The sequence below is a fragment of the Haliotis rubra genome, unplaced genomic scaffold, assembly GCF_003918875.1.
Source record: "Haliotis rubra isolate DU_JTF1 unplaced genomic scaffold, ASM391887v1 Scf280, whole genome shotgun sequence".
Taxonomy (NCBI): Eukaryota; Metazoa; Mollusca; class Gastropoda; order Lepetellida; family Haliotidae; genus Haliotis; species Haliotis rubra.
The window spans coordinates 929,640-942,653 of record NW_025766892.1 but is presented as its reverse complement, the minus strand read 5'-3'; the positions used below and the strand labels follow the sequence as shown (position 1 = coordinate 942,653).

The 13,014-nt window shown below is 38.6% G+C and overlaps 1 protein-coding gene across 1 annotated transcript in view; it reads left to right on the top strand.

Annotated features, from left to right (window-relative positions):
* The window catches only part of LOC124281229 (coiled-coil domain-containing protein 60-like), a 44,552-nt gene that overhangs the window by 7,856 nt on the left and 23,682 nt on the right, over window positions 1-13,014 (top strand). The window contains exons 4-6 of the mRNA XM_046717254.1: window positions 49-122; window positions 9,856-9,925; window positions 10,859-10,995. Of these exons, the coding sequence (XP_046573210.1) occupies window positions 49-122; window positions 9,856-9,925; window positions 10,859-10,995 (281 nt within the window). The remainder of the gene's footprint in view (window positions 1-48; window positions 123-9,855; window positions 9,926-10,858; window positions 10,996-13,014) is intronic.

Here is a 13,014-nt window from a genome sequence, read left to right as displayed (position 1 = left end):
ATTTTCTCATATAAAAAGTGTATTATTAAATAAAAATATTCTTTGCAGACTGCTGCCAAGTTTGTTCTCCGTAGGACACGAAAGGACCTGAATACACTGAAAAAAGAGGTTGAAAGTGGGAGGTAGGTGTCATGTTTCACAGGATTATTCATGGAATAACGAGATTCCATAATCACTGGACTTTATATTATCACATGGTTAATGCTCACATCCCTTAATCATCTACAAAGGGACAATACCTTTTGTTCACTGCTGGGCATTTGGTCTTACATGATAACCCTAGACTAGCCAGCCGATACGTGGATGCCAGTGTAGGGGATCACAGTCTCAAACTAACAATTGTCCCTTTTATGAAATGTTATAACTTTGTCTTCAAATTATTTCATAGCTCAACATGATGTACATGGACTGAACAAATTTGGATGTAAATAGTGAATAATGACATTTATGGTTTTGATACAGTCCCTCTAACAGGTACTGATAGGCCTGTCATTGTGGAGGTACCACAAGAGCACAACAATGGTTTCATGAGTCCTGTGATAAAGGGGTGATTTAATGTAATCTGCATATCAACTTACTGGCACCAGACCGTTATATACATTCTCCTGAATAGGTGTAGGTCTTAGGTCAATTTGATTCCCATGTGGGGTTCCTGGGTTACAATAGGTTTGAATATTTGGTGTGGAAAAAATGTCTGGCGCACTCTTGTGGTAAAATGTAGAATAAATCTGTTTATTGAATACCAAGTAATCATTTGACACCAGGTTACTGCTAAGGTTTGGTGGTATAGCCGAGTGGATAATGCTGAGATAAAGGCCTGGGTTTGATTCCCAATATGGAAACAATCTGTGACGCTTATTCACAGTATCATACATCATGGTATTGCTTGAAAGTTGCTGATGTATGGTATTCAGTGATACACACAGAATTTATTGTCTTTATTAGAATGATTATTTAATATTGTTTTTTTTGTAACTTTGAAATATTGGTATTCAGTCAAACTACCTATTTACTAATCTGTTCATAATAGACAAATTAAACTGACTTATCTTCATGTATTAAAGTTATTGACTTCATTCAGTCTGTTATTCCTTGTTTTTAATATTTCATATCATTAACATTTGTTTTAAGTACTCCAGTGAAAAATTAGGAGGGGACTTATGTGTAAATAGTTGTGTTGATGTGAAAACAGAACGTAAATCAGTGAAAACCACTTGTGAGTATCTTGGAGCCTGTTACCTGTATACTTCTACCTGTCTGTTTGCTCTACTGCAATGTAAGCCATACCTGCGTTGTGTTTACTTACACCATGGAAGTCTCATAAAGTACACAACCACTGGTGTGTTTAAATAGCTATAGACCAGACCACCCTGGTAACTAGCTTTCATAAGATCATCAAATGAATCTTTGATGTCATAGCCTATCACAAACAAACAGACATCCTAGAGTGCATCATGATATCCTTTGACAAGAACATAGTGTCTGTCTTATGTGATCATTGGAGGTCCTTTCACAAGATCATCATATACACTTGACAAATTATTATTTATCCTGTACAAGCTCATGACATCTTTGATAAAATCATGATATATTTTTGACAAGATCATTATGTCCTTGGTGAGATCAGATACCATATTGGTCTCTGGTTAGATCTCGATATATTCTTACAAGATCATTATTTCCTTCATGAGATCACTGTATGTCCCAATGACACTTCATGGGATCACTATGTCCCAATGGAGTACAATGCCTAAGAGCATCTCCTGGTGTCCCCATAAGATCACTGGAATATTGCTAAAGAGCATTATGTTCTTCATAAGGTCACCAAACCTCATGGAGTTACTCATGATTATGTTTGATAAAATCATGAATATATTTTTGACAAGATCATTATAATGTCCTTGGTGAGATCAGATACCATATTGGTTTCTGGTTAGATCTCGATATATTCTTACAAGATCATTATGTCCTTCATGAGATCACTATGTCCTAATGGAGTTGTGAGAGCATTATGTTCTTCATAAGATCATTATGTCCTTCATGAGATCATTATGTCCTCCCTGAGAGCATTATGTCCTTCAAGAGATCATTATGCCCTTTATGAGATCCCTTCATGAGAGCATTATGTCCTTCATGAGAGCATTATGTCCTTCATGAGAGCATTATGTCCTTCATGAGATCATTATGTCCTTCATGAGTCCTCCATTATGTCCTTCATGAGATTATGCATTATGTCCTTCATGAGAGCATTATGTCCTTCATGAGATCATTATGTCCTTCATGAGATGAGATGCCTTGTCCTTCATGAGAGCATTGTCCTTCATGTCATTATGTCCTTCATGAGATCATTATGTCCTTCATGAGATCATTATGTCCTTCATGAGATCCTTATGTCCTTCATGAGAGCATTATGTCCTTCATGAGAGCATTATGTCCTTCATGAGATCATTATGTCCTTCATGAGATCCCTTCATGAGAGCATTATGTCCTTCATGAGATCATTATGTCCTTCATGAGAGCATTATGTCCTTCATGAGATCCTTTCATGAGAGCATTCTGTCCTTCATGAGAGCATTATGTCCTTCATGAGATCATTATGTCCTTCATAAGATGAGATCCTTTGGAGTTGTGAGAGCATTATGTCCTTCATGAGATCATTATGTCCTTCATGAGATCATTATGTCCTTCATGAGACCATTATGTCCTTCATGGAGCATTATGTGAGATCATGAGACCATTATGTCCTTCATGAGATCATTATGTCCTTCATGAGATCCTTCATGAGATCATTATGTCCTTCATGAGAGTATTATGTCCTTCATGAGATCATTATGTCCTAATGGAGTTGTGAGAGCATTATGTCCTTCATGAGAGCATTATGTCCTTCATGAGAGTATTATGTCCTTCATGAGAGCATTATGTCTAATGAGTTGTGAGAGCATTATGTCCTTCATGAGATCATTATGTCCTTCATGATCATTATGTCCTTCATGAGAGCATTATGTCCTTCATGAGATCATTATGTCCTTCATGAGAGCATTATGTCCTTCATGAGATCATTATCCCTTCATCATTATGTCCTTCAGATCATTATGTCCTTCATGAGAGCATTATGTCCTTCATGAGATCATTATGTCCTTCATGAGATCATTATGTTCTTCATGAGATCATTATGTCCTTCATGAGATCATTATGTCCTTCATGAGATGAGATCATTATGTCCTTCATGAGAGCATTATGTCCATTCATTATGTCCTTCAGAGAGCATTATGTCCTTCATGAGAGGCATTATGTCTTCTTCATGAGATCCTTCATGAGATATGTCCTTCATGAGATCCTTTCATGAGATCATTATGTCCTTCATGAGATCCTTTCATGAGAGCATTATGTCCTTCATGAGAGTATTATGTCCTTCATGAGATCATTATGTCCTTCATGAGATCCCTTCATGAGATCATTATGTCCTTCATGAGAGCATTATGTCATTATGTCCTTCATGAGATCATTATGTCCTTCATGAGATCATTATGTCATTATGTCCTTCATGAGAGCATTATGTTCTTCATGAGAGATCATTATGTCCTTCATGATGTCCTTCATGTCCTTTCATGAGATCATTATGTCCTTCATGAGACGAGAGAAGCCCTTCATGAGAGCATTATGTCCTTCATGAGATCATTATGTCCTTCATGAGAGATCATTATGTCCTTCATGAGATCATTATGTCCTTCATGAGATCCCTTCATGAGAGCATTATGTCCTTCATGAGATCCTTCATGAGAGCATTATGTCCTTCATGAGATCATTATGTCCTTCATGAGATCATTATGTCCTTCATGAGATCATTATGTCCTTCATGAGATCCCTTCATGAGATCCTTTCATGAGACCATTATGTCCTTCATGAGATCATTATGTCCTTCATTCATGAGATCATTATGTCCTTCATGAGATCATGTCCTTCATGAGAGCATTATGTCCTTCATGAGATCATTATGTCCTTCATGAGATCCTTGTGAGAGCATTATGTCCTCTTCATGAGATCATTATGTCCTTCATGAGATCATTATGTCCTTCATGAGATCATTGTGTCCTTCATGAGATCATTATGTCCTTCATGAGATCCCTTCATGAGAGCATTATGTCCTTCATGAGAGCATTATGTCCTTCATGAGATCATTATGTCCTTCATGAGATCATTATGTCCTTCATGAGATCCCTTCATGAGATCATTATGTCCTTCATGAGATCATTATGTCCTTCATGAGATCCCTTCATGAGATCATTGTGCCCTTCATGAGATCATTATGTCCTTCATGAGATCCCTTCATGAGATCATTATGTCCTTCATGAGACCATTATGTCCTTCATGAGATCATTATGTCCTTCATGAGACCATGATTATGTCCTTCATGAGATCATTATGTCCTTCATGAGATCCCTTCATGAGATCATTATGTCCTTCATGAGACCATTATGTCCTTCATGAGATCATTATGTCCTTCATGAGATCCCTTCATGAGATCATTATGTCCTTCATGAGATCATTATGTCCTTCATGAGATCCATTATGTCCTTCATGAGATCATTATGTCCTTCATGAGATCCATTATGTCCTTCATGAAACCATTATGTCCTTCATGAGATCATTATGTCCTTCATGAGATCATTATGTCCTTCATGAGACCATTATGTCCTTCATGAGATCATTATGTCCTTCATGAGATCATTATGTCCTTCATGAGACCATTATGTCCTTCATGAGATCCCTTCATGAGATCCCTTCATGAGACCATTATGTCCTTCATGAGATCATGGTGCCCTTCATGAGATCCCTTCATGAGAGTATGTCCTTCATGAGATCAAAGTCAGACGCCTAGACCGCTCAGCCACCGCGGTAGTTCCACAAAAATGAAGGCGGTGGGGTAGCCTAGTGGTTAAAGCGTTGGCTCGTCACGCCGAAGACCAGGTTCGATTCCCCACATGGGCACAATGTGTTAAGCCCATTTCTGGTGTCCCCCCCGTGATATTGCTGGAATATTGCTAAAAGCGGCATAAAACTAAACTCAGTCAGTCAGTCCACAAAAATGAAAGTCGGACAACTGGTAGTCTAGACTGCGGACTTTGACTACCAGTTGTCTGACTTCCATTTTTGTGGAAGCCGTGGTGGCTGAGCGGTCTAGGTGTCTGACTTTGTGTGCTGGCGATTAGGTGCTTGACTCCGATGGTGTGGGTTCGAATCCCAGATGGGACTCAACCCCAAAACAGTACTAGAATCTGTACTTTACTAAGAAAGTGTAATCCCAAATATAACATATGTTACAGTTTACCAGAGGTTTTAAAGCATGAATACATAGCTATAGTTGAGTTATCATTAATATGTGTTCTCATCTTAGATGAGATCATCAGAAGTGCTAAATGTTTGATGCAACAATGTTGATGTTTACACACAGTGAGAACATACCAATATCCAAGAGGAATGTCATAGCTCCTCTAAATGAGTTCTCTGTTATTAGCTGCTCTTATATTGGGGAAAGATTATACTGTCTTTACTATGTATGGACAGCTAAGTGTATCATACAATTTTTCCACAACATTTTATCTGTTAAACATTGGTCTGTTGTTTTTCCTTGCTTTGTAAATAACTTTGAAATATGTTAATCTCTTGTCAGTAGCTTAGTGACAACATATGTAAATGTGATGTTAATGACACCATGAAGAAAAACTGGATTTGATGTAAGTGTGTACATGAATCTGTAAATCCGAGCACATGAAGTTTTCAGAAAACACAAACCAGTGCATTGTTTTGATACATTTTAATTATTGCAATGAAACTGTATTTGATGTAAATGTGCACATAAATCTGTAAATTATGCATGTGATGAATTTTCAGAAGACACAAAATCAGTGCTTTGTTTCGGTACTCTTTGAAGTAGTAGAAACTGTGTTAATCCAGCGACCAGGTCATGGCTGAAGATGTCTTATACAGATCAGAGAACCCCTTTAAACATCCTGGCAACTTGCTACATGTGTCTCCTGGAATCTGGTTGCATGGTGTTGATGTATTGATTGACATGAGGGATTGGTGTCAATTGCTACATAGGTTCTCATTAAGAGAGATCACGCCAATATACATCAGGTGGGGGCTGCAATAAACAAGTCATTAACACCCGCGCACATAGCAACACACAATGTGTTTATGTCGAGACATGGGGCCATGGGCTTCTGTTCTGCCAGCAGTGCAGAACATTGTACACAGGACAATAGGGAATGCTGCTCAGGAAGTGACTGAAATGTGGTCTGAGGTTATCTGTTTGTCACGGGTCAGGGTTTGGATTTCTATTATGATTTTGATGTCAACTACAGCCAGATCTAGACCACATGGGGTATTCTTGTAATGTTGAAATGAAATGACATCTAATTTCTTTCCTTTAACTTTACACATGACATTATTGTAAAAAAAAATGAAGATGGTTCGGTGATCAGTATTAGAGTGTTATTTTAAAGTAAAACCTAATGTTTGCTGTTTGTTTTGTCAAATAATTAGCTGTTAATCTGGATGTGGTGGAATGATCATAGGGTTCCTTCCCCTATTAAGTTTAGACCTGTTGGTTTGAGTGGCTGTCTAGAGAAGAAAGTTTTCTATTTTGGTAAATATTTGTATTCAAGAGAGAGAGGAAGTTGGTGGTTGGATCTCTAGCTGTGTCATGTCAAACAGCTAGAGATGGAACCCTACCATGCCTGGCCCCCAACAATATGATGACACCAGTGACTGGTCACCTCACAGTCAGTACACTGGAGCATTCAGGTGAAATCTGGGGTAGCTTAGTGGGTTAACAGTATTCAACAGGACTGGAACAATCTGCGCCACCCATACATGCATGCATGCGCCTATGTAAGTGCAACAGTGTTCAGTGCAATATTACATCCCATTTTCCTCACCATGGAATGGTACACTTGTACAGGTGTTCAAATTAAGAGGGACGTTTACTGCTGCCATATTTAGAGAATAACCAACGAGGTATGAGTGATTATGGGAAATATGCCCGAGTTGAAATAATGTTCACAGTGCCGAGCGAACTGAACATTGATTCAAGATAATTCAAGCCAGTATTTTGTATTTTTGTTTACTCCAGTTTTATCTTCAACTACCTTAAGGGGCGGGGGGTTAGTGGTTAAAGCGTACCAAGATCCGGTTCGATTCCCCACATGGGCACAATGTGTTAAGCCCATTTCTGGTGTTCACCGCCGTGATATTGCTGGAATATTGCTAAAAGCGGCGTAAAACTTAACTCAGTCAGTCAGTCAGTCAACTACCTTAAAGGAGGAAGAACAACAAATATATAATCATCACTTTAAAAAAAAAAAAAGATCAGGGTTTAATTACATTACTGCATTTTGATAATTACTTTCTTGCCCTGCATATAGGTGAGGACTATTATTTTGTGGGAAAATAACCTGTCCTTTTCTTACAAAGGATTCTTCAGATAACTGGTCAGTGGACATAAACGTAACTGGACACATTTTCTCCTGTGACGAATTTCCTTATGTTTATAACTTTGTCAATATTATTCAATCATCTATATACTTGAGAGTCGACAGTGCTGGTCAAAATTATTGACAAAATGATTGCATGACATTGTGCCCTGATGGTGTTGATCAATTTTATGATAATCAGTTGTCTGGCAATGAATATGTATGTATGTATGTAAATGGCAATGAACGTCGTCATATGAGCGAAATATTCTCAAGCACGACGTTAAACCCAATTTCACCTCACCTCACCTTACATGGCAATGGATATCCTGTACCCAACATTATCTGCTGATTATTATTTTTATACCCATCACTGGAAAACACTGTTTAAGAACATATCATGTTATCTTACCCTCACACATAAATGTCGCTTTCTGATTGGCTGAGTGCTTTTCTATTATTTTCAATGTACCCCGCTTACAAGCTAGTAACATTTCAATGTGCCCCGCTGTCAATGGCAACTCATTTGGTACTTCGTGGTAGTATTCTTTATCTCGAATAACATTGAATCACGTATGATGTACGGAAATTACCGATGTTTTGCGAATGCAAATCTAAGGAAGGGAGATAACTCTAAATCTATTTTTCTTGTCAGTAAAATCTAGCGATGGCTACAAAAAGATTTGTACCCGTTCTTCAAATGATTCAAAATTAACATTAAAGTGTTCGGTAAGATAAATACATTGTTCACTGGTCTCGAGGGGCCCATTGGTTGATGTACCCTCGATAAAGATGTTCGGGCTCAGGAACATAAACAAACATCGGGCTCAGGGAACATAAACAAACATCGAGGGTACATCAACCCATGTCCCCCTCGAGACCAGTGAACAACTTGTATTATTGTATGTACAAGATGACATCAAACAGACTATGGTATATCTTTTGAAACGCAGGCAAACTGTAGTGCAAATAGGGTTGCGCAACAAAGAGAAAATGACCAGTCTTCCTATATGCGAGCAAAGCGAGCAAAGGTTGGCAACGTGCTTCCCTCGAATCGGTTCGAAAATATTTTTAACATCAAAATAAAATATCCCCACCATCAAAGGTAGATACCCATTTCCTCATTGGGTTGTTCTCTCAGATTTCCAACCTCATATTTAATAATTACTCATGTAAAACATATTGAATTCAACACTTTAAGCGCCACTCGTGCCATATCAAATCATTCTTCACCTCCATTACCCCTGCCAGCTTCCGGTTCAACGGAGTGAAGGAACAGGGGACTTAAATCTAAATATACTTGTTGAATGTCCGCCATATGGGACATATTTACATTTAACTGAGCAATTCAACATTTTCATTTGGAGACAAACGGACAATATTCATACTTGCCCAAGGTACTAAACAACATTGTCATGCTAACTGAAAAAAAAGTATTAAACACAAATCTGATTTCATTTTCTGTTAGTATGAAATGTATGAATATATTAATTACAACCATTTTGTTTATGATGAATAAGTTACCAATTTCGGATGACATCATTTACATTATTAAGGATTCAACTTAGAAATCAACCTACTGTTTCCCCCAAGCATGGATCAATTCTCATGTTAAACATGAAGCTTGCTTGTCTTCTATTGACTAGCAATATTTCATCTTGGCAGGTAAATCTGATGAGATTTCTGTTGAGATAATGAACATGCTGCTCATTGTTATACAATCAATATACGTCACCAGCCACATTAAGCTCTAATTACAGTCAATGAACTACTGACTACTCATGTCTGGGTATATGCTTATACCTTTCCTATACCTTACCTATGATTCATGACTGCCCTTGGTGGGTAGTTGATAAGACATATGCTTGTAAGCGGACGTTTGGTGGTTGGATCCTGGCCTGATTACACCTAATGAGGCTAAAATATGGTACTTTTTGTTACCTTGCCTGGCACTAAACCTTACTGGGAAACCTGTGATATTTTCTGCAATATTGCTAAAAGTGCTGTAAAACCATATTCACTCACTGATAGTCATCCCTAACTGAGTCAGTGGCATATGACTAATACAAAACTACAGTACACCACACCCACCCATAATACATGTACCATCATAGGTGCAATAACCTCGTTATACCCCACCTTACGTCACCACAATCATGATAAGACAAACCCCAGTCGAGGTAGCCATGCAATGAGTATATTTGCTAGGAAACGGGTATTCTTTTGTCAGCTTGGATTAAGGACTATTCATATATTGATGGTGTCAGTTGATGGCCCGTACGTGTGATGTCTCCCCAAGAGGCTGTGATTACGTCCACGTCAGTCATGTTTTATTTGAGGTCATGCCGACAATGTTCACGTGCCAATCCTCATCTTGCAGGAACATGATCCGGAATGTGAAGCTAGGCCATGGATTGTTTCAACTCATCAAACATGAGAGGGAGACAAAAGTGAGTATTACAGAACATCAAGACGAGACTAATCCATGCCTCTGTCCGTACCCCAGTGAAGATCGGGGTTAGTGATGGGGCTTATGGATTTGCTGCATGTATTGTATTCCAATTGTAAAGATTGGTGCTGAACATAGCAATCACCAGGTTGTTTGAACTTGGTTCCTTTGGGTATATTTACTTTCTTGGGTCCAGTTTATTGGCTGTTCTTACACTTCTTTTATCACTTCCTGTGCCGCCCCGAGTGTCTAACAAGATGCTGTGTCACAGCATAATATAGTGAGAGAAACAAATAAAGGAACACAGGAACATTCAATATTTTCCAGTTTTCATCACCAGCTTTGAATAGCGCTGTGGGAGGAAATCTGAGAATAAATAAAGGAACACTGCCATGAAGTGGTGTTGCCTTATTTGTTTCCCTCAGTATATATATTACAGCATGCCAAAGTTTCTTGCAGACATGGTTTTATGCCTGCTAGCTTTATCTGAATTAGTAAGAATACCACAGTTAAGCATTTATCCACTACGTTAACAAATACACAACAGAAACAGGAGTTTTTCCAACTAGAACTTGTTCATTGAGAAAATATTGCAAATATTGGGAGAATGGCATCTCAAGTCTTTAATTTGATGCAAGTTGGTATGCAAGTGCAGATATAATGCCAACAGATTGGGGGATTCAGGCAGGAAACATAGGAGATGTACCTTACATATATATTATCATTGCACATTAACAGTAATAGAATGGGTCTCAGTCTTAGCCAATCAGAATCCAACATTCATCACCTTACATGTTCTCAGGGTATTTTGAAAATGATATGATTGGACTTGGGAAATTCATGTCTGAGGTAAATATATAAATATACATATGACATGCTCAGACAAGTTCATCTGACAATGTGAGACCAGCATATTACCTTCGGCTTGTTACAGAGTGCAGCTCTCTATGCTGAAAAGAGGAAGAAGGAGGAAGAGGCGCGGAATGCGTGGCAGGCACCGAAGCGAGACAGCGACACTGACAGCGACAGTGAGGCAGATGAGGAGCTGGGGGAGGATGTGGATCTGACTGGGTAGGGTTGCCAGGCAATGGCAAAGGAACAGTTTCTGTTTACAATTTTCATTCATATCTATTTAGAATGAAGTTTAATTTTCTGGTGTTGAAAGAAATGTTTCTCAGAATTTGCAGAAGAGGTATTATTCAAATTGTAATGATTATGTTTGTGTGTGTTGCTTTTTGTGACTAGTTGTTACACAGATGTTGTGTGAAGCACATGCATGCATGTTCAGCAGCTGCACCTTCTGCAGGCTTTGTGTTGGCGGCAATCTCACAGAATCTAATAATTGAAGAAGTTTTTTGGAGAAAAACAATCCACCATTGACAATGTCTGCTGTCAGCCAAGTTACTGTACCTGACAACACTATCTAAGGGTCCATGCCATTGGATACTGGGGAATGGTTCAACTCCAGATTCCCCTTGTGGAATTGGGTTACCGAGGTTTCATTGTAGCTTTGTGATTTCCTCAAAATATTTGTCAAACATAAGCCCAGTCAATTGGTAACAGACATTTCCTTTTGACTGGAAACAGTTGTCAAGAGAACATGATAACAAGATTTAATGCAGATGAATAAAGGGGATCAAATGAAGTATGTTCTGTGATGATGATGGCTCATGTGCTTTCTGGCATTCTCTGAGTTCAGTAGATTTAGCATAGGCCAACTCTTTGTAGTGCACACACAGTGCTAGTGCTATTCCAATAAAGGCAATGCAGATATAACTGTTTCATATCAGAAATACATAAACTGAAAATAAAACCAGAACACAAAAATGCTTCCACAGCACTAATTTGTAATTAAACTTTTAGACCATACCATGTTTGTACACATGTTTTCTTGGTAAAAATGATAAGATGGGAGCAAAAAATCTATTTAGAAGTTGCCAAGGTTGATTTGAAGTTACATTTCTGAAACATAAGTAAAAGTTCTAAAACAATCAAGTAAAATTTACCAAATGAGCATCACCATATATCTTCACTGGAAGAAGACCAGGTGGTATCCAAAACACAGTTACTTATTAATAGTTATGACACCAGCATGCATGTGAACCATGAAAAGAGCATACAGTACGTGGTTTTCAAAAGTTTTTCTTTTCATCTCATGCCTTCATGAATTATAGAAATTACTCCTTTTTAGTTTAACTTCAGTAACAGTAACCAGTGCTGTAACACAACTACATTGTATACAAACAATGTATGAAGCTATAGGTATGCCTAACCTTTTAAGATATGTTGTTAAACTTCCATTATTCTAATGTTGGGTAATGACAAAGACCGTTGACTTTTATTCCCCAATTTAACATCTGTATTATGAAATGTTTATTGTTGTAAAGTGACATTTGGGTGGATGTTTGTCCATGTATGTCTGCATTGTTGTAAAGTATAGCCATAGTCACAATGCTACAGTTGTATGTGAGTGTAGTAACTGGTTATGCTAGGGTTACACTATGTCCCCGGCGGCCACGGCAGCCCCGTTTCACCGAAACAGGGACAAAACGGGATGGACGTTAGACTAAATTAAGCCAATGTGACAGTCCGTGATTGATGTGGATGCAGTGCCAGATTTTTAAACTGGCAGCCACGGTACTAATGAGAAAACTAGTAGACTGTAGTAAAACACGGGACAAACGTGACAGCACTTAATAGGCCATAACAAAACTTGTAGACGGTCCATAGTGGGTCCGCAGTGGGATGGAAGGCATGTGTATTCCCGGCATCTCATTATCCTTTCAAGTTTTTATTATGTTCGACCACGTTTATTTGGCGTTTTGTCCCGGTTGTTTCACCCTTGCTGCCTGTTTTGTCCCGGTTCTCACGGCAAGCTAGGTTGTATGGTGGCTGATTCGTCCCATTCTATCACGACGCATCCTGGCATGTGATGGTTTACAGGGCAGGCGAGATAAAGCACGTTGCATTCTCTGGCATTCCCTCTCTGCAGCTGATGATCGCCTTCTTGCTGACGCAAGGGCTCAATGTATGCCCCCAGCAAACATACAAACACAAAATCTTCTTCATCTTGGGGGTTTATGCTGCTCT